The sequence below is a fragment of the Leptidea sinapis genome, chromosome 17 (assembly GCF_905404315.1).
Source record: "Leptidea sinapis chromosome 17, ilLepSina1.1, whole genome shotgun sequence".
Taxonomy (NCBI): Eukaryota; Metazoa; Arthropoda; class Insecta; order Lepidoptera; family Pieridae; genus Leptidea; species Leptidea sinapis.
This window is the reverse complement of record NC_066281.1, coordinates 11,298,559-11,317,852: the sequence shown is the minus strand read 5'-3', so window position 1 is coordinate 11,317,852 and position 19,294 is coordinate 11,298,559. Positions and strand designations below refer to the sequence as shown.

At 34.7% G+C, this 19,294-nt stretch overlaps 1 protein-coding gene across 3 annotated transcripts in view; it reads left to right on the top strand.

The window, feature by feature from the left end:
- The window catches only part of LOC126968888 (chitin synthase chs-2-like), a 46,932-nt gene that overhangs the window by 21,897 nt on the left and 5,741 nt on the right, over window positions 1-19,294 (top strand). For 2 of the 3 annotated variants that reach the window (XM_050814022.1, XM_050814023.1), the window contains 12 exons: window positions 219-370; window positions 1,252-1,514; window positions 2,059-2,269; window positions 3,165-3,365; window positions 5,325-5,551; window positions 9,983-10,150; window positions 11,402-11,707; window positions 12,630-12,859; window positions 14,873-14,996; window positions 16,295-16,447; window positions 17,512-17,688; window positions 18,978-19,145. In XM_050814022.1, coding sequence (XP_050669979.1) covers window positions 219-370; window positions 1,252-1,514; window positions 2,059-2,269; window positions 3,165-3,365; window positions 5,325-5,551; window positions 9,983-10,150; window positions 11,402-11,707; window positions 12,630-12,859; window positions 14,873-14,996; window positions 16,295-16,447; window positions 17,512-17,688; window positions 18,978-19,145 — 2,380 coding nt within the window. Of the gene's footprint in view, window positions 1-218; window positions 371-1,251; window positions 1,515-2,058; window positions 2,270-3,164; window positions 3,366-5,324; window positions 5,552-9,982; window positions 10,151-11,401; window positions 11,708-12,629; window positions 12,864-14,872; window positions 14,997-16,294; window positions 16,448-17,511; window positions 17,689-18,977; window positions 19,146-19,294 lie in introns of those variants that run through there. The other variant, XM_050814024.1, reaches the window with a different exon arrangement.

Genomic DNA, 19,294 nt, shown 5'->3' with positions numbered 1-19,294 from the left:
AGTACACAATATCAGATAGAGCATTGATTACTTCATCATCACTACATCGTATAAAACTTGGCTTCTTTTAACTTACGTCCTGCAAGGAATTAACGCTAATAGCATTTCTATTACCTTCTTAACACATTTTTAAAGCTTTTGTTAAAAAGTGACCTAAGAAACCTAAAGGATAGAACTAAGGCTCTTCGAAAATTGTACATAAAATATTTGTATTTTAGAGTTTACATATGCGCGACCATGTGGCACGAGACTAAAGATGAAATGATGGACTTCTTGAAATCTATCCTTCGGTTGGACGAAGATCAGAGTGCGCGTCGAGTTGCACAAAAATATCTGGGCATTGTTGATCCAGATTACTATGAACTCGAAGGTAAGCCTGTAAGCATCAATAGTAGATAACACGATAAGAGAACATAAGTTTCAACTATAAAATTACTAACTACTACTACTAAAACTTCCTACTAAACTAATATTACAAAAGAAATAACCAACACGTAAAATATCTTGTATAAACCTACATTAATTATTTATCTCTAGCTAAATAAATTAGTCTATGTTGGAAGTTTTGTCTCCTAAATCTTTTTATACTATTATGAGCTCTATTCCGTACTGTTTGCATATTGAATATTGATATCAACAACATCTTGATCTTTGACCGATCCCGTCTCTTCAATTTTTGTTCTTGGTCTTCCTTTTTCCTTTTCCAGTCCCTTGTATAGACAGTGTTAAACGGTATGACCGTCTATTTCTCAATTGAGTCGTTCAATTGTCTGTGTAGTTAAAGAGAAGAGAATTTAATATTCACTATATTAAATTTAGGTAATTTGTGTATAACATCAATTTTACTTAGATTTTTAACCAACTCTGTGTGTTTGTGTGGTTATTTGAACTGAAATTTAACTTTTTATGCAATTTACGGGTGACAAAACGCTTAAACAGATTTCGTGTCTCGGACCGCAACTTCTTTTCCTTTCTTGAATCCCGTGCTACGTCACTGTGTTTCATGTGTAAAAGTAAAGTTGTGCCATTTCGTGGGAAATAAATACATTGAAAATGGACTATGTTTGTCAATGATGTGAGAGTTGTGTTTGTAAACATCTACAGGCGAGCTACAACAAAGCGGAGAGCTTAGAAACCAACTCCATCGGAAACCACTCCGATATGCATAATTTGAAATCAATTCATTACGTACTCTCTGAGATTTTTGGCCACATACGGAAGCTTGATAGATATTACTACTTTAATTTTTAGCTCACATTTTCCTAGACGATGGATTTGAAGTTTCGGACCACAGCGCCGAAGATTCGCAAGTGAATCGTTTCGTGAAATGTCTCGTAGACACTGTCGACGAGGCCGCCTCGGAAGTACACTTGACTAATGTTAGACTCAGACCACCGAAAAAATATCCAACGCCCTACGGCGGAAGACTTGTGTGGACGCTACCAGGAAAGAACAAAATGATTTGCCACTTGAAGGATAAAATGAAGATAAGACACAAGAAGAGATGGTCACAGGTCTGTTTTGTAGTAGATATTATTTGTCTAGAATAATCATATTGGGTGTTAACATTTCTTTTTTTTTAATGTAACCTTTTTAATGTCATAAATACCAACGAGATACAAACAGTGCTGCAAAAGAGGTTTTGCTATTTGGGTAGAAAAGTTGCATAAAAACCATGACTAATGCAAATTTTACTTAATATTTAAGTAATTAATTTAAAAAATCACTTAAAATTACACTCGTTTTAATCTTTTAAAAAGAATTTCACTAAATGAGACGATATTTTAGTGGTAATTCAGTTAGTCGGCAATATTATAGACTGCTGACATCAATTCGAATTCGTCTTTACACGAGCCATCATCAGGAGCAGTTGACTTGCTGAACTCTGGAACGAGAGTGAATTATACTAGCATAACACCACCCTTATAGACACTCGTCGAATGAGCCCGCTGTGATTTGTCATATCGCTGCTTTGACGTATTACCCCCAGAAAAAATACGTAACAACGGTGAAGAGACAAAAATTGATTGTTCATTCATTTAAATATTTAACTTGTAGGTGATGTATATGTATTATCTGCTGGGCCATCGCCTCATGGACTTGCCGATATCGGTAGATCGCAAGGAAGTGATAGCGGAGAACACGTATCTGCTTGCGTTGGACGGAGATATTGATTTTAAGCCGAGCGCTGTCACTCTGCTTATTGATCTGATGAAGAAGGATAAGAACCTAGGGGCTGCTTGCGGTCGTATTCACCCAGTTGGCTCTGGTATGTGTTTTCTTACTATGACCTTATTTTAGAGTGAGATATTAAGCCTCTCATCTACTTAAAATGAACACGATTACTCGTTAGTAAGTTATACCAGACTTAAAGCTAAACTTTTAAGATGACAGCATACTCTCACACACAAAAAACGAAAGCACTTGCAGATTTTACCTTGAGGCCGATGAAACGCCACTAATGCATAAGCGTAACACCATCCTTGGTGACTACACTCTTCTCCCAGATGCTGTTTGCAATACACGCGTCAAGAAGATACTGCGGTTCGTATACGCGGCAGGGCTTGACGACGAGCTATAATTATGAGAGGCGAACACGATAGTTCAATTCTGGACGCGGTGTTACTAGGACCCCATCAGGACTAGCCATATAGCCACACTCTGCAAATAATAATAATAATACTCCCACAAAGGCCGGCAATACATCTCTTGACCTCTCTGGTATATTTGAGCAAATCCCCCGTCTGTCCCGTCTAGTTAGTATAAGAGTATGCTTTTTATGATGTTCAGTTATAATTTGGGTAAATAAGTTCTGAGTGTATTTGTAATTGCTGCTTAGTTATTTATCAATGTTTGGATTGCCAATTATGACATAGAATTCTTTTGGATGCTAAATGGTACAATCTGCAGAAATAGAACATAAGTGAACGATCGAATTATTGTTATAATCAATTATAAACAAGGTGGGTAACACCAAGTGGGAGGCTTCTTTGAACAAGGCTGGCCAGATGGGTCGACACCACAGCGGCGCATTCTTCTGCCACCAAGCACCACTATATAAGTTTCGACTTTAAAGGCGCTGTATCTAGTTAACTTACTGTGTTGTTAGAAAATTTTAAATAATCCTGAGCGGAACTACAATCTCAATATTTTTCACTATCCAGGTTTCATGGCATGGTATCAAGTCTTCGAGTATGCGATTGGTCATTGGCTACAAAAGGCCACGGAACATATGATCGGCTGCGTCCTATGTAGTCCAGGGTGCTTCTCTCTGTTCCGAGGGAAGGGTCTCATGGACGACAACGTGATGAGGAAGTATACACTGACGTCTAGCGAGGCACGCCATTACGTGCAGTACGATCAGGGTATGTTATACATTTTTAATCATTATTAGATAATATGTCAGTCATTAACTATAATTTTGAATCATTATTAGATATGTCAGCCAATAACAATACATTTTGAATCATAATTAGATATGTCAGTCATTAACAATAATTTTAAATCATTATTAGATATGTCAGCCAATAACAATACATTTTGAATCATAATTAGATATGTCAGTCATTAACAATAATTTTAAATCATTATTAGATATGTCAGCCAATAACAATACATTTTGAATCATTATTAGATATGTCAGTCATTAACAATAATTTTAAATCATTATTAGATATGTCAGCCAATAACAATATATTTTGAATCATTATTAGGTATTTCAGTCATTAACAATACACATTTGATAATTACTAGATATGTAGGCCATTAACAACACATCTTTTATCATTAATAGATATGTCAGTCATTTACCATACATTTTTAATCAATATTAGATTTGTCAATCATTAATATATTTGTCAGTCATAAAAAATCGAGCCTATTTTATACTAGCTTATGGGCTATTTTAATAGTAGCACCGCTTATGCTCTTTTGCAAAACTGGATAAAGGGAGTGTACGCGCTTTTGTTTGAAGGTACTCAAGCCGTATCACAAACGGCAAGGAATCTCATTCCACAGTTTGGCTGTATGTGAAAGAAATTCTCTTGAAAACCAACCTGTTCATGTAAGGCTATAATATATTAATTGAGAAAATTTATTGAATTAGGCGTTACTTTGCGGAAATCCATAATTATACAAATGATTTAAGTTTTCACGAGACTAAAAGAGAGAGGCACGAGAGTCTCGTGCCAGATTTTGGCGAGACAACACGTCCTGAGGATGCCTCGTGTAGAGGCGAAACACGTGTCGAATTGTTTTTAAAACAAATATTGGCGGAATTGACACTAAAGAAAACTTAAATCATTTGTATATTAATTGATGCCTAAACGCGTTTCCACACCACTGGCCTAACATAATATGGATTGTCGTTCGTAGGCCCGCAATTCAAGTCAGGCAAGTGCTCCTTTAAATTAACAAAATTGTGTAACTAACTTGACGTTTTAAATGTTCTTGCCTTGTGCGAACACTTGAAATGAGCGTATAAAATAAACTTTGAACATTACTGCCACGAAATAAGGTACTAATTTGAATGAATTGTTTTAATGTTATCTGTGTAAATTCATGTACAAGTATATTCAAGGCTACTTGGACGTTTTTTGACGACGTTTAATGTACGTCAATTATCTGATAACATTTGTAAGACTCTGGGAAAATAAAAAATAGTATTTAATAACAAATCACTTTATATTGCAGATTTTACAATTTTTAACGTTCATTTGGTAATAATTATGTAAAAACAATTTGACACTGTAAAATAAAAACTCCCTCCAAGCTGGACTGGTTGGACGGGTAATACGCGTAGTATTACCCGTCCAACGATTTAAAAAGGATCTTTTTACATGGCTTATAGATAAATGATTTTAGTCCATAAATGAAATGTTGACACATTAGATTAAATTATGACTTTTAAAAATATATTAATTCTAGTCTTTAAATAATGACATTTAAAAATAATAATTATAGTTTAAATTGACCTAAGTGCTTAAATTATAGAGATTATTAATGTTAAATCAATAATTATAATAATAACTACAATTTTGTTAATAATAATTTTGCATGCCAGAAATGGCCGATAACATTGATACATTAAAACTATGTACACCCATTGTTACATGTTTTCTAGCAAAATTAAGGGTTTATTTATTTAATAATTAATTAAATCCTAAGATAGAAATTAATATACCCTTCGCCATCCCCTCTCTTTCTCTCTCTCTCTTCTTTCCCCGCCCCTTCTCTACTCGCCTCATACCGCTACAGTAGCGCCACCTCTCCGACACCCGCCTCTCACTTCACTTGTTACACATTAATAAATTAGTTACGGTTAGGTGAGGACAGATGGCTCTGTACACTACTCCTCCAACGAGGATATCGTGTGGAGTACTCCGCGGCTTCGGACGCGTACACACACTGCCCCGAGCGCTTCGACGAGTTTTTCAATCAGCGGCGTCGCTGGGTGCCCTCCACCATGGCCAACATCTTGGATCTGCTGGGTGACTCCAAACACACGGTGAAGGTCAACGATAACATATCCATGCTGTATATTGTTTATCAAGTAAGTACAGCCCGAAGCTATATAATATTAATATAATATGTATAGCCTGTATTGCCGAGTGGTTAGCGATCCTACCTACTAAGCTAGAGGTCCCGGGTTCGAATCCCGGTAGGTGCAAGCATTTATATGATGAATATGGATGTTTGTTTCCGAGTCATGGATGTTTAAATGTATTTATGTATGTTTATATGAAATTATGTATGTTTAAGTAAGTATAGTGTATTTAATATATCATTGTCTTGTAACCCATAACACAGGCTATATATGCTTAACTTGGGGCAAGATAATTTGCATTTATACACAAATTATTTTACCCCAAACTAGGCATAGCCTGTACTATGGGTACAAGACAACGATATATTTAATACGACATGCTTACTTAAACATGCATAAATACATATAAACCTCCATGACTCGGAAACAAACATCCATATTCACATATAAATGTGTGCACCTACCGGGATTCGAACCCGGGACCTCTAGCTCAGTAGGCAGGATCACTAACCACTGGGCTATATGGGCCGTCATTCTATGACACCTTTCGGTTTCGGTTTAAAGACATTTATTAACATAAAATCACTTAACTGAGAATTTTACATAAATATACAATATAATATTACTTTAGGTTTCTATGACTAAGCATGCAAAACAAACAAAGTGAACAATTACAAAAAATTAAGGTAATACATAAAAATTGCTCAACAAAACAACATTGATATATTTTATATTTATACGGAATAAGAGGGACTGGATGTGGCTAACGACCTAATAGATAACAGTTGAAGTAAACTAAAATAATACCTACGGTTTGAATAATAGTACAAATAAGAAAACTAAAAACAAATATATACATGTTTATATGAGTGATTATGCAGTCGAGTAATTTTTTTAAACTATATTAATTATTTTATTCGTATCAAAGTTAAGATTAAAAAATACTTATAACTATAAAATTAACACTGGTTGCGCCAGGGAATTTAAAGTGGACTGTATTAATAAAAGGGGTACTCAGGTGAACAGAACAGGAATCATTGAAGTAAAGGGAATAGCCGGTACTCACGTCTTCTGCAAGATCCTGGGTTCTTCTATATTCGCCTGAGTGTGCTGGCGAACCACAATATATATATCGCGGGACACTTAACGAAGAAATCACTACGATCTCACGGCGGCAAATCAACAGGAATACGAGGATTTCCTGGATTTATACTTAAATGTTGCGGGAGCTCAACCTTCGCGTGCGGTTACTTGACGGAATGTGTTACGCCATACGACCATAGGTGTCGCGGCTCGCGTTTTATTCTTAACTTGTACCGGCTAAGTTGCTAGGATAAAGGAGTAAGGGGTCGAGGAAAAGGTTGTGTGTTATTTGGACAATTGGCGTTACCAGACACTATTTATCAGATTTACTTTTTACTTATTGTGTTGTTTATTATAATATGTGCTTTTAGTTTTTGTGCCTTTAGATAATTTATACGTCTAGATAGAGTCTCTGCTGTTAGGCAACCGCAAAAAAACAGGCCACGTTTATTACTTTAGTGTGCGTGACAAGCTATGTCTTACCCTCGCGATTTGTAGGTCACTTTGTGTTAGTGTGCGTGCATTACACAAAATGGAGTTTGAATGTTGAACGCTTTTTTTTCCGTTCGTTTTAAAAGCTGTTATAGTCTATCTAGATGTATTAATGATCTAAGATGTCACCATAGATAAACCATTCCGATACTTGACCTAATAAGTCAGACAAAGCGGTTTATTAATAAAAAAACTTTTTCCACAAAGCTTTATCCTTAGGTAATTTATACGCCTAAATAGAGTTTTGCTGTTAGACAACCGATAAAAACAGGCCAGCAATATTAGTTTAGTGTGCGTGACAAGGTACGTCTTACATTTGCGATTAGTATGACACTTTGTGTTAGTGTGCGTGAATTGCTCGAAATAGAGGTTATCTCTAAAGTGGATATTTTTCCACGCTTTCACAACTAAATATACGACATAGACTATACAGCGCGACTTGTATACTATAGTTACTTCCATAGTATTATGTCCTATGGTATATTGCTATGGGGCAGCGCTGCCGATATTAATACAATATTTGTGCTGCAGAAGAGGACTGTTCGCGCTATTTATAACCTAGGTCCTAAGGAATCATTGCGAGCAAAATTCAATGAAATTAACATAACTGTTGCTGCTCAATATATTCTTGATAATGTAATGTATGTTCATTGGCACATAAGTGAATTTGCGAGAAACTATCATAACCATAATGTTAACACCAGGAACAGACATAAGCTTATAATACCTACTACTCGGCTAAGTCGAGTTAGTAAGTCTTTTGTGGGGCGATGTATATGCTTTTACAACAAGATCCCAGAAAATGTTCAAAACAAAAGTATTACGTTATTCAAAAGAATTGTTAAAAAACGTTTGTGTGGTAAGGTTACTATAACATAAATGACTTTCTTAAAGATACCACAGATTGGGAATGGAGCGACCGCTCTCAGGCTATTAAATAATAAGTTTTATTGTACAATATTACTTTGTAAATGTTAATTTAATCGTAAAACATATTTTTGATGAAAAAAAAAAGCCCGCTGAGTTTCTTGCGGCCATTCATCTCAGGCCTGAGGCATTCATTTTGGAATGGGTGGTAGTTTTTTGACTTTCAATAAGTGATGAATTTTTGAATTTTTTTGAATTTGAATTTTGAATAAAAATATTTGAATTTGAAAAAACTGTCACAGTCTGTCTAGACGTACAAATGATCTGAGGCTTTATCCAATCTTCAAATATATTAAAATTTAAATTAATTTTTATTCAAAACTAGCTGACCCCACAGACGTTATTCTGTATATAATAAATAAAATTATGTTTTTATATGAATTTGTCAACAATATATCATAACATCAAAAATTACTTCGTAAAATATGCACCCTGCTTGTCGTAATGAAATTGTTTCACAGCAGAACTGTCAAACCGTGCGTCAATAAATTCTCTCATAGAAATTATGTATGGACACATCAAAGGAAAAACAAATTTGTTGTTTGTATTTAATTTAGCAGCATTTTCCTATTTATTCACCTTTTAAACCTTCTCTGGACTTGCACAAATAATTCAAGACCAAAATTAGCCAAATCGGTCCAGCCGTTCTCGAGTTTTAGCGAGACTAATGAACATCAATTCATTTTTATATATTATATATAGATATTCAATGAAAGTCAAAAACTACCACCACCCATTCGAAAAAGTACACCTCAGACCTTACAAGAACGGGCAGCGAAACATGACAACGAACAAGAAAATCAGTGTTCTTTTTTTCCATAAAAATAGGGTTACAATGCAAGATTGTACGCTAAAATTTATCATTTAATAGTCCGAGGGCGGTCGATCCATTCCTAATCTGTAGTATCATTAAGAAAGTCATTTATGTTATAGTAATCTCAATCACATTAACATTTTTTAACAATCTTTATGAATTCCGTAATATATTTGTTCTGAACATTGTCTGGGATTTTGTTGTAAAGGCATATACATCGCCCCAGCAAGAACCTACCAACTCGACTTTTTTTTTATTTATTTGGAGAAAAAACAGAACAATTATCTAAAATCTAGGTACAAATAATTGGCTTATAATATATGATGCTAAAACAATTGTTCCTTAGAAATTTCTCAATAAGACTTAAAGTTTCTAATACGACAAGGACAGTTTAATTACTAAATATTACTGAAAAAGAACATAAAAAAAAGACTAATGTTACAGAATTTATGAGCTTCATTTTAGATTATGTATTGCAGTAATTCTCTTGTTTATTAAATTGTGCTAAATTAATTATATTAAAATCTATATCAATGTCAACAGAGACAAAGTGAGACTTAGCCGAGTAGTGGGCATAATAAGTTTATGTCAGTTGCTGGTGTTAACATTATGCTTATGACAGTTTCTAGAAAATTCACTTAAGTCTTATGTTATTATCAAGAATATATTGAAAGTATTTCATTTCATTTATTTATGAAGATTCCTATTGTTTTCAGAGTATTCGCCTATTTCTGCCGTGAAGCAGTAATGTGTAAACGTTATTGTGTTTCGGTCTAAAGGGCGCCGTAGCTAGTGAAATAACTGCGCAAATGAGACTTAATATCTTCTATGTCTCAAGGTGTTTTAGAGTGTCTTGCTCGTTCTTATCAAAGGAAATCTGCCTTCTCAACGAGCTGTATGAAAAAAATTACACATTTCAAGTGTTATGCAATTTACCTACGAAATAAAATATTTTTTTGTTTGTTTGACGAGCACAATCGTAGTGCCGCTCAGAATATATGGGTTTTTAAGAATCCTGAGCGGCACTACATTTTAATGCGCAGGGCGTATCAACTACACCATCAAGAATATATTAAGAGTATTTCAAATCATTTATTTATGAAGATTCCAATTATTTTCAGAGTATGTTGATGTTGGGTACAATTCTGGGGCCAGGCACTATATTCCTGATGATGATTGGAGCCATCAACGCGATAACTGGCCTGAGCAACTTACACGCGCTCCTGTGGAACGCTGTTCCTATATTTATATTCATAGTAGTCTGCATGACTTGTAAATCTGATATACAGGTAAGTCTCAATATAATTCGTAGATTAACGATCGGACTCTACTGTGCTCCAACTAGATACCGCAGGCGTAATCGCAAAGTGCGCCAACTAATACTACGCCCAAGTGAGGCCCGTTCGAGCCAGTTTCTAATAATGTGTGACGTTGACGTGCCACATGTTCTGTTAAACTTTGCTAATAATTGAAACTAAAATGGTTGCGTAGTAAAACTTTGTAAAAATAATACTACAAGAAATAAGAAAGACACTGGGTTCACATATCATTAGTAAATGTTTTATATTTTATAAATTTCAATGTAAAATAACACGAAGCGTATGTTACAAAATTTGATATATGCCATTGACTGTCAAGATGCCACGCAAACAAACATCTAATAGTTGCCGATATAAAAATGCTAGTGTTCTTAGGTAGTGCGGTATCTAGTTGGAGCGCAGCGGAGACCAATCCTTAATCTAAGGTATATTTTTTTTTACATTTATATTGTTTATTGTAGGAGAAATTTTTTGTTGATGTTATACCCGTTAATTATTCTCTCGTGACGCGAATTTTTTTTCTATTGTATCGGTGACCTCTCTAATAATTACGTATTTTTAAGTGATTATTTAAAATTAAATTAAAATGAATATAACTATTTGCTGCAGGTACATGCTGTCAAACATAATCTTTAGCCTGTTAGCGTGTCATTATTATAGTAGATATCCTAAGATTATTTATTTATTAATTCAAAAAGGTTTACCAACGAAATCAATTTATTAACTGTATATAATAAATAAAATACTATTTGTCATAAATTTGTCAATAAAATTTCACAACATCAAGAATTCGTTCGTAAAATATGCTCCCTGTTGTTATAATTTCATTATATCAGCATATCAGTAGAACTGTCAAACCGTCCGTCAATAAATTCTCTCATAGAAAATATGTCCATACAAAAAAAAAATGGAAATAAATGTAATTATGGGTCCCAAATCGAGATAAAAACTATCCTATCCTTCAAGTTGGACTAAACTGCATTCCATGAAGAAATCCCCATCAAAATCAGTTAATTAGTTTAGGGAGTTCACTGGAAACACAAAATCAGGACACTGTTTTTATATATATTAAGATATTCGAAATTTCATGCGCCGATTCTTCTCTCTCAGAGCGCCATTTGTTTCCGAAGCGGTGGTAGTATCTAGTATATTAGAAATGACATCAAAAAGAATTCTAAAGGAATCAATTTTGAGAAAATAAATGCCTTTTATGCCTTTCAGTTGAAGTTGGCAAACGTAATAACATGCCTGTACGCGATGGTGATGATGCTGGTAATTGTTGGCATCACCTTGCAAATAGTGGAAGACGGCTGGTTGGCTCCCACCAGCATATTCTTCGTGGCCACCTTCGGAATGTTCTTCGCAACTGGCATCCTTCATCCGCAAGAGATCAAGTGTTTGCTGTACATCGCCATATACTATATCACAATACCTAGCATGTATATGTTGCTGATTATCTATTCGCTCTGCAATCTCAATAACGTGTCGTGGGGTACTCGGGAAGTTGCCCAAAAGAAAACATTGAAGGTGAGTTTTTTTCCGTAGTTTAACATTTTCTGATTCTCACACGAAACGTAAAATACAAGTACCCGCAGCTATCGCGAATGTGTACAATTATGCGGAGCTCCGCAACATTGGCTCAGTCGCGGTTGGCTGTTATCTTGAACATGACGTCTCGATTTTTAGGAAAAATGTTATAACCATTGTAATTTTTATTAGAAAAATAGATAACAGTTGCAGTCGTAAGGAAAATATTACATATATTATTACTATTATTAGAAAAATACATAAAAGTCGCATGCGAATATAAAATCTAGTTCAATCATTTTAAATATGTTTATTGTAGAGTAATCTACATCATCGTATATCTGTTGCCTGTGCTTGAAAAAACCTTTACTGATTTTGAAATTTAATATAGCATCTACTTGCACGAGTTGTAAAAGTCTTGATTTAATACAATTATAAAAAAATATAGGCTTAATTTATATATGTGTGAGTTTTGGCTAAGTCTAAGTGGTATACCAAACTAGACACCAGAGTCATGACACGTCCGAGCTGGTCGGACACCAGGTGAGTAACTCTCTATAGAACTGTATACATTTTGTTCGAAGCGGCGACTGGTTACGCCACCGTGGTGGACGCAGTGAAATATAGCCTTAAGGGCAGTCCCACTTCTTTTAACTGTTCCGTGGATTCGAATAATAATTATTTTTGACGTATGGTGTTAAGGAAAATTCCATTACATAATATAATATAATTCAGATTTTAGAATTGAATAGACTTTGGGATTAATTGTAATTTTATTTTCGCCATTTTGATTTGTGGTACTTGGTATGAATCAAAATGGCGGATGTTTTTATGCGAAAATGGCTGTGAATGGCGTGTGTACTTAGAGAGTCGTATAGTAATTTAATGAATGGTGATTATTATGTTTTTTTTTTTAAAATAGGAAATGGAGTTAGAGAAAAAGGCGATGGAGGAAGCGAAGAATAAAATGAGTAACCAGAGCTTGATGAGTTGGTTCGGTAAATCGGAGGAGACGAGCGGTTCTCTAGAGTTCAGTATATCAGGGTTGTTCCGTTGTATGTGCTGTACGAACCCCAAGGATCACAAGGACGACCTACATTTGCTGCAAATTTCTAACTCCCTTGACAAGATTGAGAAGAGATTGGAAGCTCTGTAAGTATGCATTGACTAGATCTTCGGTGCTATCTTGAGCGATGAAACTAAATGTGCAGAACTATAAAAAGCGCATGCCTATTTAGCAAATGTTTAGCGGGTCTCAAATCTTGACATATTCTTCTTTCTTTTATTGCCCATTTTGATCATTAAAATAATTTAAATTCAAAAGTCCTTGCCATATTTGCCCCATGAAAGTTTTCTGGACAGCTGTGAGCGTGGTTAGTTAATTTAAAATGTACTTTACATTCCAACTTATTTAAGTCAACAAGTGATACGTAAGTGTGAGAGGTTTTGTAATGCCCTTCCTTGCAGAGGTGAGTTTATATAGATTTATAAATCATGTTAAGCGATTTTCTCCATGTTTTATTATTGGAACGAAATTCGTCATCGCGGGCCCCAACAGGCAGGTCAGATAGGGGAAAAAAGTTTTTTCCGTCATAACCCTACGGTTATGTATAACTTTATGACTATGGAGCCATAAAGGCATAAAAGGCATTTATTTTCTCAAAATTGATTTTTATTTATTAATTTAACACCAACAAGGCATACACTAACAAAAGCATGATAATCTTACAACAAATAATAAATTTTAAGTGTTGGATTAAGTATAGGTGTTAATGATTCCTATAGAATTCTTTTTGATGTCAGTTTAAACACTAGGTACCTACCACCTTTCTGAAGAAATGGTGCTCTTAGAGAGAGGAAACGACGCGACAAACTCTCCCAGCATTCTTTTTTTAAATAATATATACAATATTGTACTGTCATTGCTATTGCTATAAAATAATAATAATCTCTTTGTGATGGAGTAGTAGTATTTACGACAGAGCCATTTTTTAAAATAACATTGAAATTTATTTATGTGATAGAAGTGTATAATACATTTATCTACACCCATGCTTTAAATCCTCTATTAATGATTCTGAAACAGTTAGCTTATTGCCAACATTAAAACACCCAATGTCCTAATAACCATTATATCATCCAAACGAGTGTTGTAATGTTGTACTGAATTTCATAACAACACTCCTATGTTTTTTTCGATCCCTTCATGCGCAAAGAGTTTCAACAGACAGCCACATTATTTTTGCATCGAGCATCGAGCGTGGTATCTGTATGAATTTCAAAAAAAGAACTTATTCGTTTACGCGCGTTCCACACTACCAGAACGTTTCGCGCCGTAAAAAAAAGTAGGTTATTCGAGACCCCGCCATTTTTCTTGAAAAAATGAGCGATTCAAGTTTTGACAGCACACCGCCGGATATTTTAAACGCTGCAAAAAAACATATTATTCCAGTGAGTTTTAATAATTATTGCACTATACAAAATGTAAGTTACTACTAAAATAAATAATTCTTTCAATAATACTTAATTTATTTGTATATAATCAGTAATGGATGATATTAAGTGAACTGGCTGTTTAATAAGTTAAATGTTTAATAATTGTTAGCAATAAGCTAACTGTTTCAGAATCTTTTATAGAGGATTCATATTATGGGTGTAGATAAAGTATTTTATGCAGCTGTTGATAATTAGGTATTAAAACACTCATGTGATACTATTATCACCCACATTCGTATTTTAATACCCCTCATTACACAACAGTTGCATAAATAACTATTACCCTTATATCTATTATAATGTTATGTTATAAAGCCAACTTAGTTACAAGCAATCCATTATTTCTTAATTTTCAATTTTATATAATTTTATATAATATAAATTTTTAAATTTTCATAAATGTACTGACAATGAACAGTCATAGTTATTTATTACAATTAAAATGAAAATTAAAAAAAATATGCAGTATATTGAAGTTTATTATTTTTCTTTTATGTACTTAATAAATGCAGTAATTTAAATTTTTGACAAGACACCAAATAAATTATAGATAATATAGTTTTTGTCACCTTATGTTACTCACTGCGAGTTTGAAAAAAATTAACATCTTTAATTATTTTCGCAAGGCAAAATTATGAGCTTCATTTTAAATAACACTTATAATTCCAGTGGTGCACCGCCTGATATAGAAAATAGCAGGCCGCGCCGCAGATCTTCCATCGGTATGCGAGCAGACACTCTGTCTCTGTTGCCGGAGTACGAGGACAGCGAGGCCTCGGTGGAGATACCAAGAGTATGTTTCAATCATTGATCTTCAATTTTATTTTATAAAAGAGGGAGCTATCGGGCAAGATGCTCTCGTGATGGGGGGACAGGGGTCAAGAGATGCGTTGCTGCTCTTAAAGGTGGGAGTATGATCTTTTCTTGTGGGTCCTTTAGTTGTGTTGATTCGGGAAAACAGCAGCCAGTAATTGATTCCATAAAGTGTGCGAGGCCAGATATTTCGTGCAAAACGCACGGTTGTGGAATAATAATTATTTATTTATATAAAATTTATTTAGAACAATTTGACAAGGCTAATTTACTAAGGCTAAAGGCTAAACAAACAAGTGAAAACGATGATAGCTGCAAAAGTATAAACTGCAGCACAGCTAATAACGACCTTCTCCAAATACAGTATGGAATGATGTTGAATCAAACATCAAAATAGTAAACAAAGTAGGTTAATTGATAACAAAAAATGGGGACCCAAGACACTGCCCTGGGGTACACCAAAAATGAGAGTCTCCTGGTTGCTGAGGTAACTTTCAAGCTTTGTTATTTGTTTACGACCTGTAAGGTAATTCCTGAAGATACTGTGAGCCGTTCCACGAATACCAAGATGTTCTACCTTTGAAAGAAGAATGGGAATTGAAAAAGTGTCGAAGGCTTTGCATAGTTCTAAAAAGATGGCAAGTGTTTTATATTTATGTTCCTAGTGTCTAATAATCGTATTTGAAAGTGCAGCATCTTCGGTGGACTTTCCACTCCTAAATCCATACTGATTATTAGAAAGATGATTCGGTGAGTCTATGGTTTACCACTTTTTCGAATATCTTTGAGAGGGTACACACTGAAATCGGTTTTGTAATTAGCGACATTTACTTATTTCTCGACTTATAGATATAATAAACCGCAGTGGATAACTGCGGTTTGGAAAACATCAGGAAAAATTCCTAATGAAAAATTCAGATTAAAGATGAAAACAAGAATCGAAATAAGAGTGTGCCGAGTCGCCTATACGATTGCGGGGGATATACCTTCAAATTCAACTGCACAATTTTTACATTAAGGCTAAAGACAATGTTTTCCAGCTCAGCACTATCCATGCTGTGAAGAGTCATTGATTGAGGTGGGGATGACTTAGATGTACCGGAATGCCAGACCTGGTGCGGGTGGTATTTAGCATTTTGACATAATGTCAAATTAACACTTTGATTGATTGAAGATAATTTAAAACTTTAAAATAAGTAAATAATTTTTACGATGGGTGACAATAGCGACTATATATTACTGTTTTGTCATTTAATGATAGCTATCTAAATTTTATAGGAAGAGAGAGATGACTTAATAAATCCATATTGGATAGAAGACCCAAATCTTCAGAAAGGCGAAGTGGATTTTCTCACTACTGCTGAGACAGAGTTTTGGAAAGATCTTATCGATACTTATTTGAGACCACTTGACGACAATAAGGAAGAAAAGGTAGGTTTCCCTATATATGTAAGCTAGTTTTTTTTATGGAAGATGGACAGACAAGAGTACGGGTCACCTGATGTTAAGTGATCACCGCCGCCCACATTCTCTTGCAGCACCAGAGGAAATACAGGAGCGTTGCCGGCATTTTAGAAGTTTGTGCCCCAATTTAGAAATTGGAATTTATGTCTTAAGGTGACGAGCTCAATTGCGATGCTGGTCAGAATTTTGTGTTTATTATTTTCTTTGATTAAAGCGAGTGTTACACAACTAAATAAAATACTTTTAAAAGAATTAAAACGCATGTTATTATTGTAACTGTATTTTTCATTAGCCAAGCCAAATGTCATAGCAGGTACCTACACTCGTACGTACGTGACTTTGAGCGGTATAGCTTCGTCTAGAACCAAATAACACAAGCGGGTAAGCACCGACTTAAGCCCTATCAATAGGTACCACATACAAATAATAGTGTTTTATTAATTTTAAAGGTATAAGATTTGCATAAGAAGTGTATTAAATTAAATCTGTATTAAGTTATTTTATACTTTTGAGTTTATGAAGTCGGTTTTTTTAAACGTAGTTTTTTTTATTTAGCCGTTCTTTCAAGACAAGTTTGTATTAAATTAATTTGACATGGTCAATTAACAGAACTCTGTTTACCTTATTCTCTAGTATTATTGTGTAGCCGGTGATCCTATCTAGAATTTATGTTCCTATAAATGTTAATAATAATAAGAATAATAATAATAAATTCTTTATTGCCATACAAAACATTATAAATGTAAAATGAATAATTAGGATACGCGATGAAACAAAAGGCAAAAGGAAAAGGCTCAGCTTCACGTGACATGGAAAATAAATCCGTGGATTTATGTTTCCATGCAGCGCTGGTTTTCAGCCATCCCCTCCTCTCTAAGGTGTTGAGTGGGAGTGGATGTGTTGTGGCTCCCCGATTACCTACTTAAGCTATCTTTTTTTGTAAAATGTAATATTTAAAACAAAAGAGTGTTCTGATTACCCTTGCAAGTGTCTGTTAGCGTGTATGTGTGTTCACTATATTAATTTCACAGGACCGTATAACAACAGACCTGAAGAACCTCCGCGACATGATTGTTTTCGCATTCCTCATGTTGAACGCGTTGTTTGTACTGGTGGTATTTCTTCTGCAGCTTAATCAAGATCAACTCCACGTGCGATGGCCCTTCGGACAGAAAGTCGACATCAAGTACGATAGAGAGCATAATGTGGTAAGTCTCGTAAAAATTACTTGCTATATTTAAATGTAAGTACCTGGAAGACCGAGCCTTGCTCGGATTATTAAGTAGGTACAAAACTTGAACAAAAAAACAACTAATAGGATATCTGGATTCTAACCGGGTTTTTCTGCTTTCCGGATCACCCAGTGTCCCATCTGAGCTATTATAGTCTTGTATATAGTGGCGAAACTGTAACCTAGCTAGATCGATTTCTCGCACCCGAAACTACCTGTACACTAAATTTCATTAAAATCATTGGAGCAGTTTCCGAGATTCAGCTTATATATATACAAGAATTGCTTGTTTAAAGATATAAGAAAGAGGTGAACATTACTTTTTATGCTATATATTATTATATAATATTATATATTATATAATAATATTTCGGAAACAATAAGTTGTTTCCGAAATATTAAGTTCCTTAGTTAAGTTAATCTGCGCTGAGCGCGCACACTGTGCACTATTGCGTCACTACACTGCACGCTCTGATAGCAATGCGCGATGTTATGACGTCATGTTACTTTAAAACTCATCGCTTTCATTGAATTAAAAGCTAGTGTATTTCTAGGCATACACACATAGGCTTACTTAAATCGCTTGCTTAAATCGTTTTTTTTTTTTAAGATGTGTATTAATAAAATATAAATCTACATTATGGTTTTAAAGCAATAGAACCCTTTGAGGTTTGTACTATTGCTAGATTTGTCCGCCTGCGTAGGACGTCACAACAACAAAATAGTGAATAGTTCCGGTTAGAATATCACAATATAAAAAATAGCGAGTGGAGTCCCTACGCGCGGAAGAAGTAAAACTTCGTAATTTGGAAATGAAAATGAAAAGGGGTAGAAATTTGATTGTTAGTGAAATTATATTGTTTCATTAACACAATATTGCCCGAATCTTTTAGTTATCATTTTCGAGTGGAGAAATATTCTCTCGCCCTGTCTGTTTCTATTCCCCCTCCCCAGGAGCGTTGAACGTTTAACGCAACAGTGCTTTCATACCCCCCTCCATGGTAGCGGTAAACATTTAACACAACCTTGTTGGAAGTCGCTTTAGAACTTCACTTCAATAATGATTATTATTTAGTTTTTAAATTTATCTGATTAGGTGGATCGGTGGTCAGTCATGTCTCAAAAATGATATTTTTTTTTAATTCTGAGACGTTCAAGTCAAGATGTTTATCTTCTAAGCTACAAATAATATTGTCTGTATTTATTTCGTGTATCTCATAATATATTGATTGGTTGGTTTTCATTCACGTTCTTTTTCAAATTCAGATTAAAATCGATGGAGAATACTTGATGCTGGAACCCATCGGTTCAATGTTTATTATATTCTTCGGTGTCGTGATGGTCATTCAGTTTCTGGGGATGCTGTTTCACCGAATGGGAACACTGACGCATCTGTTATCGACTGTACAGCTCAACTGGTACTTTGCTAAGAATGTAGGTACTATTTAAACTATTTTTCGCATTAAATTTATCGCAAAATTGTATTATTCATCATCAGCAGCTGGAAGACGTCCACTGCTAGACAAAGGCATCTCTCAAAGATGTCCACGACGATTGCTCCTGCGCTGCCCTCATCCAACGTA